Source organism: Schistocerca nitens, chromosome 1, assembly GCF_023898315.1.
Source record: "Schistocerca nitens isolate TAMUIC-IGC-003100 chromosome 1, iqSchNite1.1, whole genome shotgun sequence".
Classification (NCBI taxonomy): Eukaryota; Metazoa; Arthropoda; class Insecta; order Orthoptera; family Acrididae; genus Schistocerca; species Schistocerca nitens.
In genome coordinates this window covers 122,396,762-122,417,069 of record NC_064614.1, presented here as the reverse complement: position 1 = coordinate 122,417,069, position 20,308 = coordinate 122,396,762, and the positions used below count along the sequence as shown (strand labels likewise).

Sequence of the window (20,308 nt, the reverse complement as noted above, 5' to 3'; positions counted from 1 at the left end):
AGGTTTCCTGCCTCGTTGTTGCACCACTCAAAACACGTCATGCGTGCAATAACACCATTGCATCTCCTCACCATGTTTACCCTGTCTGGCCTACTGGCTGCCGACTATTACTACACATTGCCAGCAGCCCCAGACTTCATTGCCCAACCGCACCTTTACTGAATTTTAACAAAATTCCCCTTTCCTACGACTAACACTAACACTAGCGCAGCACATTTTTTAGAAAATAAGTTAAGGAAAGGTAAACCTATGTTTATAACATCTGTAGACTTTGAAAAGGCTTTTCAAAATGGTTCAAATGGCTCTGAGCACTATGGGACTTAACAGCTGTGGTCATCAGTGCCCTAGAACTTAGAACTACTTAAACCTAACTAACCTATGGACATGACACACATCCATGCCCGAAGCAGGATTCAAACCTGCGACTGTTGCGGTCGCGCGGTTCCAGACTGAAGCGCCTAGAACCGCTTGGCCACTCTGGCCGGCTAGAAGGCTTTTCACAATATTGACTGGAATACTCTGAAATTTTGAAGGAAGCAGGAGTAAAATACAGCGAGCGGAAGGCTATGTACAACTTATACAGAAAACAGAGGGCAGTTGTAAGAGCTGAGAGGCATGAAAGAGAAGCAATAGTTAAGAAGGGAAGGAGACTGCTTTGTAGCCTGTCCCTGATGTTATCCAGTCTGTACACTGAACAAACAGTAAAGAAAAAAAAAGAAAAGTTTAGAATAGGAATTAAAATACAGGGACAAGAAATAAAAACTTTGAAGTTTGCCAGTGACATTGTAATTCTGTCAGAGAGCGCAAAGGACTTGGAGGAGCAGTTGAACAGAATGGACAATGTCTTGGAAGGAGGATATAGGATGAACATCAAGGAATGCCAAACCATGATAATGGAATCTCGTCACATAAATTCAGGTGATGCCGAGGGAATTAGATTACGAAATGAGACACTTAAAGTATTAGATGAGTTTTGCTATTTGGACAGAAAAATAGCTGATGATGGTCGAAGTAAAGGGGATATAAAATGTAGACTGGCGATGGCAAGAAAAGTATTTCTGAAGAAGTTAAATTTGTTAACATGGAGCATAGATTTTAATACCATGGAGTCGTTTCTGAAAGTATGGAAGTACAACATGGACGAAGAAATTTAGACAAGAAGTGAATAGAACCTTTTGAAATATCATGCTACAGAAGAATGCCGAAGATCAGATGAGTATATCAAGTAACTAATGTGGAGGTACTGGATAGAATTGGAGAGAAGAGGAATTTGTGGCACAACTTGACTAGAAGAAGGGATCCGTTGGTAGGACCCATTCAGAGACATCAAGGGACCATGAATTTGGTATTGGAGGGAAGTGTGGGGAGTAAAAATCGTAGAGGGAGACCAAGAGATGAATACAGTAAGCAGATTTAGAAGGATGTAGATTAAAGTAGTGACTCAGAGATGAAATGTTTGCACAGGATGGAGTACAATGGAGAGCTGCATCAAACCCGTGTTTGGACTGAAGACCACAACAACAACAATGGTATTTAGTAAAGGAGAAAGCTAGTGGCGGGACAGAGTACAACTGAGTTGAACTCTTTGTGGTATCACAGAGATTGCGTCACTTGAATGAGGCCAGTGAAAACTAGGTGTTTACACATGCAACTACCGTGTCACTGCAGTATGCCATTATCCGTGAGTTGTTTGTGTGCTCCTAAATTTAGCGTCATGCCAAAATAATGCACTTATTGTTCAAGTAAGTGAATAAGTACTTTGTAAAGTGACTAAATAAGTATTACGATATTAATCTCATTCTGGGTTTCAGTAATTCCTTATAATCACTTATTTGTACGACGTTATACAGAATGGTTTGAAGTGGCGAAACTGACTCGAAAGGTATATTAACTGAGAGTATGTAGTGGCTGAGGTTCCAGTTACTGCAGAACCGTAATTATTTCAGCATATATTTCAGTATCATCATAATAATTATTCGCTTTAGCTCTTGGGAGTAAATATAACAATGAACTGGAATTTAAAAAAAAAATATTTGTGTATTTAGAGACATACAGCTACCCTTGACCCTAATTAAAATCCTATGTAAATTCAACAAAGTTGGTATTGGGGCGATCACTAAGTAATGATTGTCCCGCACAATATTATAAAGTTTGGTTACTAAATTAATAAACATGCCGGTAAAAGAAGCGTTAATGTTTGGAGCACGTGTGACGTGTCAAAACTTAGACTAACTCTAAAGATGAAAACCAAGCAAAATTGTTGATGGAAAACACTTACTTTCCGAAGTATTTTTGTAAAAGAAATTTGCGCAATTTTCCAGTCAGTTACATAGAATGGACAATTTTAAGATTTATTGTTGCACCCGAGAATGACCATAAAGACGACACCATGATAATGTAGAATAAATGAATACAAATCTATAGTGAAATGGCGGAATTTCTTTCAAGACGTTCAATATGAGTGTGGTCCACCACGAAAGAAAATCATCCGGTTTACCTTCAGTGTATTGTAGATATCAACCAGTTCTACATACAAAAATTTAGAAATAGAGCTCGTCATAACACGATACGCGTTTTGCAGTGATGATAATGTGTCTAAAGTTATCAGATAGCGCTATGTTACTTGTAATTTAATGCGAGCTGCCTCTGAATCTCGCATATAGACTTTTTTTATAGACCCATAAAGGTAGCTCAAAAGTTATTCAAATTTGAGTTTACTTAGAAGGAAACTTGGCCTTGACAGGTGACTCATTTATTAGTGTACTGATTGACCCTAAACGATTCCTACGAGATACCCATTTCTGTACCCAACATTTGTGGATCCGTATTCTCTTTGTCAACGTGACTACAAGGTTTTTGGATAAAAGCTGTGCAACTCCGTTCGAATAACTTCACTTGTCGCCCTCTTCTAAGTTGCGAAGAAGCATTTACATCTTCCGCTTGTGGAGCCACTAACTTGCGTCTAAGGATACTGGTACTAATTCATTCCTGTGGAAAACCGGCTTTTTAGCAACTGTGTTTTAACTGGCGTTGTGAAAGTAGGGTGTTTCCATAAGTTGACTTGCGCGAGTGGCGGTGGCGATATGCACGTACAAGTAATTCATGCTTGTGGAAGCCCAGCTTTTAGCCACGCAAGTGATACGTGCGCAGTGCACTTCAATGTAAACAAATAGTATAGCACGTGCGTCGTGTGCGATTTGCCCGCTATTGTGTTTTCAAATGCTATAGAGAATGATGAACTTACTGACAGTGGAGAAGAGTGTCTTTAACATTCAGAAAGCGTATGTCCCTGCAGAATTATTACAAGGGAGGTGGCAAGTTGGACAACACGCCTTTATTAAAGTGTCGAATAATTGGAAAACCGTTTGTAAAATATATCCTAGGCATAATCTCCATCGCTCTTTCGTCCAAGTGGATACCAGCGTCGTAAAATGTTGTGGAGATTTTCAAGAATCACCTGACTGCGTGATTCCGCCTATTGCTTCCGTAGTGGAGAACAATGTGATAGAGGTGAAGCAATTGGAGTGTGTGGACAGCCCAGTTGCTTTCAAATCACTGAACGTTACTGTCATTTTTGACAGTGTTACGCAGCTGAAGCTATGGAAGAAAAACAGAAATGCGTTAATTTCTCAGCTCCGAGCCATGCTACGCTTGTATGTGTTTACAGATTGTTGCTTAATATCTTTTCGTAACTTAAAACAAATCCAGAAAAGTGGAATACATTGCGTATTTGTAAGAGATATTTACCCATCCAATAAAAACTCATGCGGGAGAATCAATTCGGCAACGAAGATTACTATTAGTAGTTTTCTTAGTAAGGTCAGATTTGAACAGTTACAGGATAAACATGCAGCTCCAGCAATCGGTGGGTTAGATGAAGCTTGCGCAAAACTGATAGATATCATAGAGCAGAGTAAACAAGCTAGAGAAAAACCACGACTCACGCTAAGGCACCATGAGCAAGTAAGTATAAAAGACAAGTTCGCTTATTCGTTTGAACTTAATGCTCACGGGACATTAAATTTTGCGTTTGGACTGTATGCATTTGACAGTGGCCCAGTTAGGTAATGTTTTTTTGCTAACACCGGAGAACATTCCAACCAATCACCTCCATGATAAATCCAGGTAGACAACGAAAAAAAGTCGTAGAAAGAATTCGGCTTCCAAGGAAAATTGTTAGTAAAAACTGAATTTCTGTATTTTATTGTAGGAGATCATGTAATATTTGCGCAATCACTGGAACATACCTACAGTGAATAGGCCTATGCATTGAATGAATAGTGTCTAATTTTGCTGTCTGTAAGTTGTTGATTGTAAACAACTATTAGAGAATAGCGATTAGGAGAGTCTAGTTTACTGGGAATGAATCAGGAAAATCAAACTCTCCTTGTCTAAATGTTAATGGGCCCCTTGAGTTTTCATTACAGAAACAGTGCTAGTTAAATATTGTTCATGATGAGGAAAAGTCCAGTTAAACAGGTCTTAAGTATATCTACAAAGAAACATCTTAACATGAGCCTGAAAATGTATGTTTCATCACTAGGATATTCTAAATCGGGTAACATGTTGAAAATGCAAGGTGAAGTTAATTAGTGCAGCTGTTCCTGTTAATCATGTGCATGTTGAAATAAAGCCCGTAGGAGAGCAGACTCAATATGGGATCCTATTTTATTATAAGTAATTTGTGGTAAATACCAAACCTGTGAGCATTATACATTCTGTCTGCTGTATTTGATTTTTATGTATGATACAGTAAACACCCAGAAAGCTATAATATGATGTGGATTGCTGATTTATCTTATTTATTATAACAGTAGTGCAATGTTTGAATAGATGTTTCTGAAATTGTCTCATAGAAAATTTTGTTGTAGGTGCTTTTGGCTGGCCCTCCAGGTTGTGGTAAAACCAGTCTGGTCAGGCATGTGTGTGCATGTACTAGTGCTGTTATGATCAGTATCAATGCGCTGGACATTTGTCACTCTGCTTCAAATACTCAATCTTCAGTATTGAATCATGCATTTAAAGAATCATCTAACCTAACGTACGAAGGTGAGTGAGTGTGTTTTTCCTCCTCTCTATCATTGGTTATTGAATGCAAGTTAAGTGAATGGAAGCTAGGTTTCCAAAACTCTTCAGGTTGAAGGAAATGCAACTTTTTGTCTTTGCTTACCTAAAATTAAAACAAATGCTAATAAGATGCCAGTAACTAAAAAATAAGAATGTGAACATGTAAAATATAACTTCATTTTATTCGCATATTCATTTCAGGAAACTAATTTTAAATTTTGATTGGAAAATCAGGGAGAAGCCTTGCAAGAAGGCTGGTAGATAAAATGAATGTTAAAAAAAAAATCCTTGTTTTCGACAGGTTTGGCACAAAATTACTCAGCTGTCAGTTGTGAAATGGTAGTCTTCCCCAGTCCACTGCCAGAAAAGACCAATTTTGAAACTCAGCCTCATCCTTCACTAGGGCTTCGACTACCTTTTGCCGTGCCCTGAGATGGATATTGTACCCAATGTCAGACATCATCCATGCCTGCCCAACATACAGAATGTTCTTGTCCATCCCTTTTCCAATCCTGCTTCCATTCCTGCACCTCATGGGTCATTCCCTTCTGATACTCAGGTGCAAGGCCTGTCCCATACACCCACCACCTTCTACCACAGTCCACTCACTTGCATTTCCTACACTATAAAGGGCTAGGAGACATGTGAAAGCAGACAGGTTATATATCAGCTATACAGCAGTTACTGCAGCTTTGTGTGAGCATGAAAAGTAGCCAATCGTCTATTCACATGAATGGCCACTGCCAATCACAAACTTGACCATCCAGTTGCTCAACCTGCTGTGCACCACAACACAAAAGATTTCAACAACTACTCTACATAGGCTGTTTGGATACACCCTTCCAACACTAGTTTCTCTGAATTATGCAGTTGGGAATTCTGGGTCCAGCGTATCCTGCACTGCCGCATTCCTCCTGGCCTAAACATCTGCTAACCTGCTTTATAATATGTCACTTGACCTTTCCCCATCTCTCTTCTGTGTGGACCACTCTTTTCTCATCCAGATCATGTGCTGCCTTCCCTACCACTTTTCTTCCCCTCCTCCCACCCATGTTGTCTCCATCTCCCCCCTCCCTCAATCTCCCCCATCCCTCAATCTCCCCCCAATCCCTCAATCTCCCCCTTCCCCCAATCCCTCAATCTCCCCCTTCCCCCACTCCCTCAATCTCCCCCCCCCACTCCCTCAATCTCCCCCCCACTCCCTCAATCTCCCCCCCCACTCCCTCAATCTCCCCCCCCCACTCCCTCAATCTCCCCCCACCCTCAATCCCCCCACTCCCTCAATCTCCCCCTTCCCCCAATCTCCCCCTTCCCCCAATCTCCCCCTTCCCCCAATCTCCCCCCCCCCCTACTCCCCCAATCTCCCCCCCACTCCCTCAATCTCCCCCCCCCACTCCCTCAATCTCTCCCTCCATCTCCCCCCCTCCCCTTTCCTCTCCTCCTCCTCCTCCCCCCCATATTTATCTCATATATGCTCTACCCTCTGAACTCCTTTCGTCTTGTTGTGTTGCTGCTGAGTTACCTGTTGAAAAATTTACCTCAAACTATTTTGCTACCCCTTTCTCACCTTGTGGATCCTTTCCTACTCCTCCCCATCTACATCTGCCCAGGTGACAACTCTCAGTAAGTGAAAAACAAGTATGGAATGTGTGCTAATTTGAAGCTTCTTGGCACATTAAAACTGTGCCAGACAGGGGTTCATACCTGGGGCCTATGAAGGAGGGTCATGAGTTGTGCTTGGATAGTGCATTTGGTAGAGCACTTCCCCATGAAAAGCAAAGGTCTAAGTTTCAAGTACCAGTTTGGTGCACAGTTTTAATCTGCCAGGAAGTTTGAAATGACTGATACTGCTTTGCAGTGTACGATGTACTAAGATCGCTTCCTGTTATTCCAGTTGCATGTGGAATGTAAGAAGAATGACTGCTTAATTACCTCTGTGTGTACTGTAGTTAGTCTGTTCTTATCTTCGCAATCCCTATGGGACTGAATTACATGAGGATGTAGTGCATGTCATCACTAAACACTGTTTTCTGAAAGCTTCTAAATAGCTTTCTTCAGATAGTTTATGTCTATCTAACGGCGTCTGCCAATTCAGGTTTTTTAGAATTTCCATGACGTTCTTCCATGAGCAACAAACCAATGAGCACTCATGGTGCTCTTCTTTTTATATTTTCAATGTCTCTTGTTTGTCCTGGTTGGTATGGGTCCCACACTCTTGAGCAATATTCTAGGATATCAGTGATCATGTGAAACCCAGCACACAGTTTTCTCAGTGGCATAATGAAGGATTTCGATCAAGGCAGTCAGATTGATGCCAAATTTCTTGATTTCTGAAAAATGTTTGACTCTGTACCACCTCTGTGCTTCTTGTCAAAAGTACAATTGTATGGTGTGTCAAGTGAAATTTGTGACTGCATTATGGAATTTTTGGTAGGGAGAATGCAGCAGGTTACCTTGGATGGAGAGTCATGGTCAGATGTAGAAGTAACTTCAGGTGTGTTGGAACTCTTGCTGTTCATTTTGTATATCAATGACCTTGCGGACAGTGTTAATAGTAACCTCAGCCTTTTTGCAGGTGATGCAGCTATCTATAAAGAAGTACTGCCGGAGAAAAGCTGCAGAAATATTCAGTCAAATCATGATAAGGTACCAAAGTGGTAGAAAGACGGCAACTTGCTTTAACTGTTCGGAAATGTGAAATTTTCACAGAACAAAAAATCTTAGTATCTTATAATATCAACGAGTCACTGTTGGAATCGACCAACTCATACAAATACCCAGTTGTAACACTTGTACAGGTATGAAATGGAATGATCACTTAGGCTGTCGGTCATTAGTCAAGCAGGCAGTAGAGTTAGCTTCATTGATAGAATACTGGGGAAATTCAATCAGTTTACGAAGGAGATTGCTTAAAAATCATTCGTGTGCCCTCTCTAGACTACTGCTAGTGTATGTGGGAGCCATACCAAATAGGACTAACGTGGATATCAATCACATACAGAGAGTGGCAGCACAAATGGTCACAAGTTTGTTTGATCTAATAGAAGAGTGTCACAGACTTACTGAAGGAACTGAACTAGAAGACTCTTGAACATATACACAGACATAAACTATCCCTACTTATAAAGTTTCAAGAATCGGCTTCAAATGATGACTCTAGGTATATACTACAACTTGCTATGTATCACTCACATAGGGATCATGAGTACAAGATTAGATTAATTATAGTGTTCACAGAGGCTTTTAAACAATCATTCTTCCCGCACTCATAAGTAAATGGAGAGGGAAGAAACCCTACGAACTGCTACAATGGGACATACTCTCTGCCATGCACTTCATAATGGCTTTGAGTATAGGTATAGATGTAGGTGTAGATATGTAAATGTGTAGTGCGAGTGATTTGTAAGCAATCTTCTTTGTAGACTGACTGCATTTCCCCAGTATTCTACCAATAAATCAGTCTTATGGCTGAGCCTATGTGATCATTCCACTCATGCCCTACAAAGTGTTACACCCAGGTATTTGTGTGAGTTGACTGACTGACTTTGTCTCACTGATATTGTATCATTTTCTGAAGTGTACAATTTTACATTTCTGAACATTTAAAGTAAGTTTCCAATCTTTCTGCCACTTTGAAATTCTTATCTACATAAGTTACTCTGCAGTTCACACTTAAATTCCTGGCAGAGAGTTCACTTAACCACATCCAGGCTATTTCCCTACCTTTCCACTCTCTCATAGCGGGTGGGGAAAAAAGAACACTTAAATCTTTGCACACTAGTGCTGACTTCTCTTATTTTATTATGATGATCATGCCTTCCTGTTTAGGTTGGCATCATTAAGTATTGTCACTTTCACAGGAGAAAGTTGGTGATTGAAATTTTGCGAAAAGATCTTGCCACAATGAAAAAGCCTATGTCTTAATGATTGCCACCACAGCTTGCTTATCATATTTGTGACGGTCTCTCCTCTATGTTGTTGTAATACAAAATGAGCTGACCTCCTTTGTACTTTCCAGTGTCATCTGTCAGTCCCATCTGGTAAGGATCCCACACAGCATAGCAATAATCCAGGAGGAGGAGGAAAAGTAGTGTAGGCAGTCTCTTTAGAAGGACTTGTTGTATCTCCTAAGTGTTCTGCCAATAAATCAATCTTTGGTTAGCTTGCCATCCCCCACCCCGCCCCGACAATATCCATGTGATCATTCCAGTTTTAGCTGTTCATAATTGTAATTCCTAGCCATTAGCTTTGTTGGTTTATTGTGTCACGAAATTAAACACATTCCATGTAATATTTTGTGGATGACCTCTCACTTTTCAGTCAGTTGCCACTTTTTGCACCATAGAGACATTGTGTCTGTCATTTTGCTATTGGGTTTGAACTTCTAATGACTTGACTATATGGTGAATGGCAGAATCATCTGCAATCATTGTAAGACGGTTGCTCAGACTGTCACCTAAATTGCTTACATAGATTAGAAACAGCAGAGGGCCTATAACACTTCCTTTGGGAATGCCACACACTAATTCAGTTTTACTAGGTGACTTTGTATCAGTTGCTATGAACGGAGACGTTTCCAACAGGAACTCACAGATACAGTCGTACAACTCAGATGATACTCTGCAGGCATGTAATTTGGTCAGAGGTCTCTCCTGAGGAATGATATCAAAAGCTTTCTGGAAATCTAAAAATATGGAATCCATTTGAGACCCCTGTTGACAGCCCACTTTACTTTGTGTGAATGTAGAGCTAGGCTGGGTTTCACAAGAATGATGTTTTCTGAATTTGTGCTGATAGTGTCAATAGACCGTTTTCTTTTAGGTAATTCATAATGGTCGAATGCAGTATGTGTTCCAGAATTCTGCTGCAAATTGACATCAGTGATTTGGATCTGTAACTTGTGGGGTTACTCCTACTTCCTTTTTGAGTATTGGTGTGACCTATGCAATTGTCCAGTTTTCAGGCACATTCTTTCGTCAAGTGAGTAATTATATGTGATTACTAAGTATGAAGCTATTGTCTCGGCATTTTCTGAAAGCAGGCTAATTGGTATGCAATCTGGACCAGAAGACTTGCTTTATTAAGTGATTTAAGTTGCTTCGCTACACTGAGGATGTCATTTTTGCAACTGTTGTTGATTAGAATTCTGGCATATTTAATTCTTCTTTAGCGAAGGAATTTTGGAAAATTGTGTTCAGTAATTCTGTTTTAGAGGCAGTGTGAAAGTATTGATTGTGCCTTGCTGCTGCTGTACTTTGCATATGACCAGAATCTCTCTGGATTTCTGCCCAGTTTGGAGACAGAGTTTCATTGTAAAAGTTATTAAAAGCATTTGCATTGAAGTCTGTGCTAAGTTTCGAGGTTCAGTAAAACATTGCCAACTTCGAAGATTTTGCATTCTTTTCAATTAGGCATGCTTTTTTTTTCATTGCTCCCACAACGATGTTCTGACCTGTTTTGTGCACCATGGAGGATCAGTACCAGACTTTATTAATTTATGTGGAATAAATCTCTCAATTGCTGCTGATAGTATTTCTTCGAATTTAAGCCATATCTGCTCCAAATTTATATCCTTAGATTGGAAGGAGTGGAGAGAGAGTTTCAGGAGGACGTCAAGCTGAATTTTTATCTGCTTCCTTAAATAGATATATTTTGTTTATGTAGTTCCGACAATTTGTTGGAGAAAGACCAACAACTTACATTTGATAACTGTTCATTTAAATTTCTTACAGTTGCATTTAGTTTATAGTGGTGACTAGTTACAAACCAAAGTTGGACTGAAATTGTTATCAAAGAATCCCAGTGACATACTTGGGTAACATCCAAACAACACATAGTCCTTAAATAAACATGGAGTGATCTTACTACAGGCATAATACATTCAACAGAGTGTTCGGTCTGTTGACTGTGTCACACAGGTAATAAGAGACTCCATATCCGTTTGTAGGACTATGTGTTGTGTGACATTACCAAAGTCTGTCAGTGGGATTTTGCTGTGACAAGAAGTTTTAGTGTGGGTCTGGTTTGAAAATGAATGGCTATGTTCGAAACTTGTCACCAGTATAAATTGCATGCAACTAAGTCAACCCCACTCCTCCCCCTAGGGGACTCTCAACTCTTTTGTAAGTACTTGCCTGACCACCACTGGCCCTCAGCCCTTGCAGTGCTATTTCCCTTTCTGTGCTGCAAGTCTGTCTTTCTATTATTCTGTTTTGCTTACTTTTCCATTGGATGGTCTTCGTGGTGTTATTTGTGCTTGGATCTGGTTTGTGTTTTGGATATAAGTTTTCTTTCCTTCCAGCCCTCTACACCTTTTCATTATTAATTATATGGTCCCGTTATCAAGTCTGACTTGGTACTTCTTTCCTAAATTTTACATAAGTGCGCACAATGCAGGGAAGGTTGTCCAGTGTGGCCTGTGTTCCACATTCCACATTTGTGCTATTCTCTCTTTGCATCCTTCTTTCTCGAAAAGGTACTACATTGAAAACCCACCAAAGTAGCCATTCCATTGTGGGATGATGGTGTTGGAGTGTCAAGTACCTGTGCAATGGTACTGCCTCCCCCCCCCCCCCCCCCCCCCCCCGCAAGCCATGCAGGGATCACATAGTTGTTGCCTGAGCTGGAAACTCCCCTACACAAACCTTTGTGCCTATCATGGCTGTGGCACAGGGACTCTGGGCAGTGGTTTACTGGCCTGGTAATTGTTGCTGTGGTTGGGTGGTGCTCATGAGGAGAGCCCCTGTTTGGAATGAGTGGTACCATGTCAGAAGATTTGCACATGAAATGAATTATACTTCTTTCCACTGGTGGACACATGGCCCCATCAGTCTCTTCTGAAGCTAAGACATATTACAGTGTGGAGAAGAATGACCCCAAAAAATTTCCTCCAATACTTGGTTTGTTCTGGGATGGACAGGAATTCCTTTTTGACTGCAAAACCTTTGTTCAACATTGAAAATTTCATGGACAGGTTTTGGGAAGTGACAGCGATTAAAAAATGCAAAATGGCTCCATTCTGCTTAAAATGATACTTCCCCCACTGTCACAGGCACTGTTTGACTGTGGCAAGGTGGATATTATTCCTCGTACTTTAACCCCTCGTAAAAGTCTGAATATGGTGTGGGGTGTCATTTTCCACCAAGATACCCTTTTACAGACAAATGATGAGTTGTGTGCTAATTTAGAGTGATGAGGTGTCAGTTTTGCCTGTTGTGTGCAGTGGGGACCAAAAGACAACAGAATGGGTACTGGAGCCTTCATCATGGCCTTTGAAGGTGACTTCTTGCCTGAGAACGTAAAGGTGATGATGTATTGCCGTGATGTCAAGCCTTATATTCACCCTACCAAGCAATTTGGACACCCGACTTCACATTGCAATGCCAGCCCTGTCTGTAAGAGTTGTGGCCATCAGATGCACACAAATGCTCCTTGAGCCCCTCTCACCTTCTGTGTTAACTGTGGAGAGCACCATTCCCCCTGTTCACCAGATTGCACTGTTTTCAAACACGAAAATTTAGGAATACAAGACTCTTGACGGCCTCACATATCAAGAGACCAAGAAGAAATAAGATTGCCTACATCCTACATATATGACGACAACATATACTACTGCTATGACAATGTCGTCCACTTTAGTCATTGTGACATTGCCCTCCATATCTTCTATGTCTGGCCCTTTGGGTCATCTGACTACACCTGCTCCCTTGTTGGTTGGTGGTCCTCCTCCTACTGCTTCCCCCTACACCTCCTTTGGGACCATAGACTGTGTATCTAATCGGGACATAAGTGTCCAATCCTCAGCTGGAGGAGCAGTGCCCAACCCTCAGTTGTAGGAGCAGTTACCAGGAAGGTGTCCCACAGGATGCTCCTGTCCCAGTACTCTGCTGACATGCAACAAGATGCCAGTTGATAGCTGAAGGAGCCACAGGTTGCAGGTCATATGACTTCATGTTCCTCCTCTGTCCCAGTATCTGGGGGCGGACAAGCCCTTTCAGAAGTCTAAATCATCCAAGGACGAGAAGTAGTCCACCAAAAAAAGGGACATTGTGATGGCCCCGTGCTGCCAGAACCCGCATTTTCCACCTCCGTATCAGAGGCAGCATTCCTGGTGCCCCCCCTCACACACACACACACACACACACACACACACACACACACACACAGCTTTGGAACAAGTGTTTGTTGATGGTGTATCTTCATATTCAGTGTCAGTAGGCGGCACTGAGGCGTGACCTGCCTTTTTGGTCTCTTCAGTCCCCCAAAGGATTCTGATAATGTGATCCTCCAGTTGAACTGTAGCATATTTTTCTGCCACTCGGCAGATGTACGATTCCTTTTGTGTGTTTGTGCTTCCCCTGTTTTTTGCATTGCTCTCTGGGAAACTTCTTTCACAACAATGCAGACACCTGCTATCTGCAGCTACCTGGGCTACTTTGAGAACCACATGACTATGAAAGAGCATAGGATGGTGTTTACACATACGTTCTGGATTCTACTGCAGAAACATGCTACTCAAAACGGCTTTGGAGGCTGTGGCTGTTCATGGGAAGGCATTTATGGAATTTACCCTATGTAATGTGTATCTTCCTCCCAACAATGAAGTGTCCCAAAATGTGTTGTGTACACCGTTTTCTCACCTCTCACCATCTTTCTTAATATTAGGTGACTTTGATACCGCAATCCCCACCATTTGGGGATCCGTCTCGCCACTGGTGCCTTCTGTACTAACCCAGTTGAGAGTCTATACGTAGAAGCCGGTGAACTACCACTGTCATACCAGTGCGACATCCTGCTCAGTAGGTAAGCGTGTCGGCTTTCTTCCATGCCAGGCCACCCAATCTTTGACCCTTTTTTTGATGACATTCTTGACCACCAATATGAGATGCACGTTTCTTCTCTGCGGCCTCCTGGCATCTGCTTTCGTCACCTGATTCAGCAGCTGCAGTTCACACTTCGTGCCACTTTCCGAATGGGTGAGAGCCCTTCACCACCTTGGCTTCAGGCACAGGTTTGTGTTCATTTTGACCTCAGCTCATTCCCGAAGGAGTCAACTCCTGAGCTGACCTATCGCTGCAAATTTCTCGAACTTCGCTCGCAACATGCTTAAAGCATATTTTTGTACACTGATGGTTGCAAGTCCGCCCACGGTGTTGGCTGTGCTTTTCCCATCGGGGATGATAAGTTTAGATACCGGCTTCTCGACTAGTGCACAATTTTTACCGCAGAGCTTTTTGCCCTCTTATCAGGCTGTTCACTACATCCGGAGGCACCAGCTCACTTGCTGTGTAATCTGCTCTGACTCCCTCCAGATCTAGGCCACCCTGTCGTTCGACGGATCCAGGACTGCCTCCATTTGTTCCCAGATGGGGGAGCCCAAGTGATGTTCATGTGGGTTCTTGGCCATATTGGTGTGCCTGGGAATGACGCTGCTCATGCTACAACCGAGGCCACAGTCCATCTCCGTCGGCCCGCCTCTTACTCTATTTCTCGCAAGATATTTGTAATTTTCTCTATAGGTGTATCACGTCACTATGGCATGACCGTTGGCACTCCTCTCATGGGAACAAACTCAGAAGTCAAACATCTCCCGGCCGTCTCGCCATGAGGAAGTAACGTTAGCTCGGTTGCGAATAGGGCACTGTCGCTTAGGTCACCACCACTTGTCGAGTGGTGACCCTGCAACAAGCTGTCCTTTCTGTAGCCAGCCATTAACAGTTACACATTTCCTGATCCTCTGCCCCTATTTTAGCCACTTACGTCTCAGGATCGGGCTGCCGCCCACTTTGCCGGACATTTTAGTGGATGACATGCGAGCTGTGGCTCACATTTTAAGTTTTGTAAAAAACAGTAATATGACAAAAGAGATTAGATTTCTACCTGGTGACTCTGGTGTCTTGTCAACGTCTTTTAGATACTCTTCCGTGTAACGTCTTGCATTTTAGATTTGTCTTTTCTTCCTCTCTGTATTGGACCTCAAAATGGTTTTTTACCCTCGTGGTCCCAGCATTCTATGGTTCTATACTGGGTGCTTATGACCGTAGATGTTTTGCGCTCTAAAACCACAAAAAACAACAACAAACCATCATCACCACCCTCTTCTTTGGATCCCCCCCATTGGCAGACAGTACCTCGTTGGACTACCAAAATCACCGTTACCATTAGAGATTGCAGACGGGTGGGCTCTCTAAAGCCATAAGTGACATCTGTCAATGGAGAACCTCATTGCCTTTAAATGGCTTTGTGCCATGGTCCACCACCTCATAAAATGACTTGCTACCATTGGACCATGTACTCTTTCTTCATAGGTTGGGGCCAACATTCAATCAGTTTATGAACACCAGTACCCCGGGGTTGTACCTGGTGCCTCTGTGAATGGTAATGTCTACATTGAACCAGATGCTATTGCCAAACATTCTGCATTTCATTATGCTCGAGCCCCTGCGTCTGAGAATTGTCATCCTGCGTTTTGTTCCTCAGACAGTGGTAGTGACTTCCTTTACTATTTATTACATGTGACCTGGAATCTTAGAATTCTCCATTCAGTGAGTGGGAATTCTTCATTGTTCTAGTGCTCTGACCTGATATGGCTCCAGGGCCAGACTGACCACATCCACAGCCAAATGCTCAAACAGTTATCAGTGGATTGCCAATGTCATATCCTTTCTGTTCTCAAGGAGCAAGGGTGAGTCCCTGTCTCAGTGGCAAGAATGTGTGATCGTCCCAGTACTGAAAGTGGGTAAACACCCCTTCAAGATGGATGGCTGTTGCTCAGTTAGCCTCACTAATGTTCTCTGCAGGTTGCTTGAACATCAGGTGAGCCGATGGCTGTATTGGTAACTTGAATTTCGAGGTCTTTTGCCTGTATTAGGGCAGTTTTCGCCGATGCTATTATTCTACTGCTGAGAATTCAGTCTGCCTGGAGTCTGCTGTTTGGTCAGCTATTGCTCGGCTTCAACATCACATTGCTGTCTTTTTGATTTGTGTAGGATGTGAGACACCATATGCTGTCACCATGTTTTTGCTACCCTGCATGAGTGGAGTCTGCCGGGCCAAGTCCCAATTTTAATCCAGAACTTCTTGTCTCGCTGTGCTTCCTGAGTTTAACTTGGTGTTTCCTACAGCAGTACTCTTGTACAGGAGAATTTGGTCCCACAGCACTCTGTAATGAGTGTGTGTCTTTTTCTAGTGGCCATCACTGGTCTAGCTGCAGCTGTGGTATCTACAGTTTTATCCTCCCTGTATGCTGACAACTTTTGCATCTATTATTGTTCCTCAACACGCAACACCAACTGCAGGGTACCATACAAAAGTTGCTCTGCCCATAGCTTCTGGTTTTCCGCCACCAAGACTTGTTGTGCACTTCTGTCGCCGTTGTTCTGTCCATACCCAGCCAGAACTCTACCTCAGGGACAAAATGCTCAGTGTCGTGGAGTCTTATTGTTTTTTGGGATTGGCCTTCAATGCCCAGTTGACATGGCTACCCCATCTATGGCAACTTAAGCAGTCATGCTGGTCATACTTTAATACTCTTCTCCCTTTCTCAGTAACACCAGCTGGGGTGCTGACCACTCTACACTTTTGTGGCTCTACAAAATTTTGATCCTGTCACAACCTGATTATGGGAACCTGGCTAATGGCTCTTGTGGACCCAATACGCTGTTGTGGGGTTGGACTTCTCCTCTGAGCATCCTTTTTGCTGGTAAAGAGATCTAGATTCCACGATAGAGGCCAAGGTCTGTAGTCACAATCGCAGGTTGTGTACATAGTCTCTGCTCTGAACTCCATCTTTCCCCACTGTCGCTTCTTGTCGGGGAGAAATCATGTGTGCCTTCATGTCCTTGGATCTGCTTTGACCTCTCCTTTAGACTGAAAGACTCAGTAGACCCTACGGATTTTTGCTGCCTGTTTCTGGACATCTTTGACACATTTCCTGGTTCAGACATGGTATACACTGATGACTACTGCCGACTGATGAACTGGTTTTGCCTATACACATGAAAGGTGGAGCGAACTACGCTCCCTGTCAAACGGATGCATTGTATTGACTGCAGAATTGGTATCCATCGGCTACTTTTGTTCTTGCACTGGTGAGTCATTCTTACTTGATAGTGATTCATTGAGTAATATTCAGACTGTCGGCCAGCGCTACTCTCGAAATGCACTAATTGTGACTTCCAGAATCTTCCGTATGACCACCATGTTCGGACGGATGGTCGTCTTTGTATGGACCCCTGGTCACATTGGGATCCCAGGGAATGAACACACTGATCTGTTTGCCATGTTGGCTACCATGATGCTGACTTTGGTGATGAAGGAAATGGACCTTCAGTCGACTCTACGCCGAAAATTGTTGGTTACTCCAAATAAACTGCAAAAAATAAAGGAGACCATGACCATGTGGCAGTCCTTCCTTTGTTCTTCTCACAGGAACATACTGTACGTTTCGCATTGTCCACACTTGCACACTTGGCTGACTGACAGCCACATCATCTAACATCTAATGTGAGGATCCCCCCCGCTCAGTGTGGTGTTTGTCTCACAATGGCCCACATCCTACTAGACTGCCCTAATTTGTCCACCCTATGGCAAAACCTTAAGCTTGCTGATACGCTACCTCTGGTGCTAGCGGATGATGCTGAAGTGGCTGATTTGGTTTTATGTTGTTCCCGTATTTTTTTTTGCGTTACCCCCTGTGATGTAGGACACATTAGCCTCATTGGCCAATTGAGAGATTGGAGGGCTCCCCGTCACATGCTCTGACGTTAGGGGCCCATGGCTGCCCTTGCACGGTGGTCCAGCCTGGCTCCTGCCCTTCCCAAGTTTTTAATTCTTCTTATTCTTTTGTATTTGTCATTGCTTGACAGACTCGTCATTGTTACCTTTCCTGATGATGTTTTATCTTGTCTGTGTGTAGTTTGTTTTCTTATGGTAATGGAGGGTGTGGAAGTGCCAGTTGGATGCAGAAGGTGTGTCTCCGGATGCATAACATGTGCAGGGGGCTGCCAGCTGCTTTCAGTTGGGGCAACTCTTCCACTCCCACCTTCACCCTTTTGGCCCTCATTCACTTCAGCTTGCTTCTGTGTCTCAGGTTTCTTGTTTCTCTCTGGGGACTACTCCCTGCCTGACTCCCAAAGGATTAAGAGACCGATTGCCTTGTAGTTAGGTCTCTTTAACCCCATCAGTCCATCCATCCATGACAGAAATTTAAATAAAGTTGTGTATTTTGTGTTTATTTTTGTTGGATTTGGAAGTTCATGGCATTCAGTCTTGTTACAGTAACCTTGAGGTCACTAATCCCTGTATCTGTCACAATGCTCCCTATTTGCTTAAGATTATTTTTTAGCAAGAGGTCAAGTAAGTTTTCAAAACCATTTACGCTTTGAGTGGTCTCCTAAGTAATTGTTCAAAATTTTTGGAGAAAGCATTTAGTAAGATTTACAATGATATTTTATGTGTACCACTGACTTTAAATGTGTATTTTCAGCAGTGTATTGAGGCTACAATGAAATCTCCACAAACCGTAATTTATTGTGTGAGTGGGATACTTCTTTGAAATGGGTTAAGGTTTCTTTGAACTGTTCAGCAACTGAATCATCTGAGTCAGGGGTCAGTAAAAGAAACTAATTAATAATTTATTCCAGTTGTCAAGTATAGCCTGTTCCTCTACCAGCTCATAAGAACTACATACTTCAAATTTTACTATAAGGTAAACAACTTCGAAGAACAACAAACATTCCACCACCAATGGTATTTAACACTAGAGCCACCAGATTTTCCGAGCTCCATAGGACCACTGTTGAGACAAAAATGTCCCTTCTCAAGTCAATGTGTTTTAAGTCTTTTTTAGTTGTAGTGGATGAGTTTTTCTGTAACATATAGTCACTCTAATTGTCTGTTATTTTGTTTTAATTCTGAACATTGGATATTTTCTTATTTTTGTGTCTGAATCAGTTTAAATATGCAAGTACTTGAAAGTTGTGTATAATAAATTGAGGATATCTTCTGTTTTTATAGAAATAAATCCAAGCCAAAATACAAGTATTTTCTAAAAGTAAGCAGGAACAGGTTACATAGGTTTCCATAATCTGATACTGTTGTACAGTTTGATACACATCATGTAAAGGTAACCTTTACTACCTGAGTAAGCAAATATGTTCTGTTTAGATACCTACTGATCAGTGTTTTCTGTAGAGTGAGTGTTGTGATCTAGACAGAGGAAACTGTATCAACATGTTTCTTACAAACTAATTTGTCACGCGCAGCACATTTATATAAAACTTTTCCCATCTTTCTATGATTTTCACACCTAGCAGGTGACTTCCACCTGCATCTGATGATTCACTGTGATTAGTTACAGCTGTGACATAGATGTATTTATAATTTTTGCCAAGTTCCTCTGCGAGCTTGAGAAGGAAATACTGTTTTGGTATTTTGATGTTTGAGGTTTCATTGTTGATTACCTGATCATTGAGGCCTGCTAAATCTAGAATGTTTTAGAAAGTATGAACAGGCCACATTCTTCCACCAAAATACTTGCACCCCATCTGTTCAAAGACATTTACTCCGTATTTAGTTTCATTGTAACATGTCGACATTTTTGAAAGATCTAGCCTTGTATAGGTTCTCGTCATGGACTCAAGTACATCCCTCCATTATTCTCTCTGTCTCTCTCTCTCTCTCTCTCTCTCTCTCTCTCTCTCTCTCTCTTTTTTTTTTCTCAGAAAGCTGAAGTAGTTGTTATATTCAAAATTGCTGCTTCCTTTATTTGGATATGGTCCTACAAGTTTATTCACTACGAAATGACTAAGAAATTTCTCCACCAGGATTAGTTTCATTTTTACATAGATACGGGAAAGAATTTACCATATACTTGAATCTTTACCCGCAGCCATCCCATACTTGTTAGGTTTTCAAGCCATGAAATGACTGGTCCAACATCTATAACTGGAAGGCAACTACTGCTCGTCAACACAAATATACGAAGAAGGAATATGCATGCTTTGGCACTATGCTGGAACCTCGTGATTTGCCTGAAGTGATTACATGACATCACACACTTTTAAAAGTAATGGTAATGATCATTTATCACCTCCCAATTCTCCAAGTGCCAGTATTTCAGTTCATGTTTGAATATGTTCAATAACATATTCGCCAGTAAAGCAGAAATATGCCGTCTGATGGATGTCTTATTTCTTACCTTTTCTTTTATGTTGTTGTACGCACATGGAGATTAGAATCT

General features: G+C 42.0%; 1 protein-coding gene across 1 annotated transcript in view; it reads left to right on the top strand.

The window, feature by feature from the left end:
* The first annotated feature begins 3,204 nt into the window (after window positions 1–3,204).
* LOC126234691 (spermatogenesis-associated protein 5-like protein 1) overlaps window positions 3,205–20,308 on the top strand; it is a 79,811-nt gene continuing 62,707 nt past the window's right edge. The window contains exons 1-2 of the mRNA XM_049943435.1: window positions 3,205–3,963; window positions 4,872–5,049. Coding sequence (XP_049799392.1) covers window positions 3,232–3,963; window positions 4,872–5,049 — 910 coding nt within the window. The 5' untranslated portion in view covers window positions 3,205–3,231. The remainder of the gene's footprint in view (window positions 3,964–4,871; window positions 5,050–20,308) is intronic.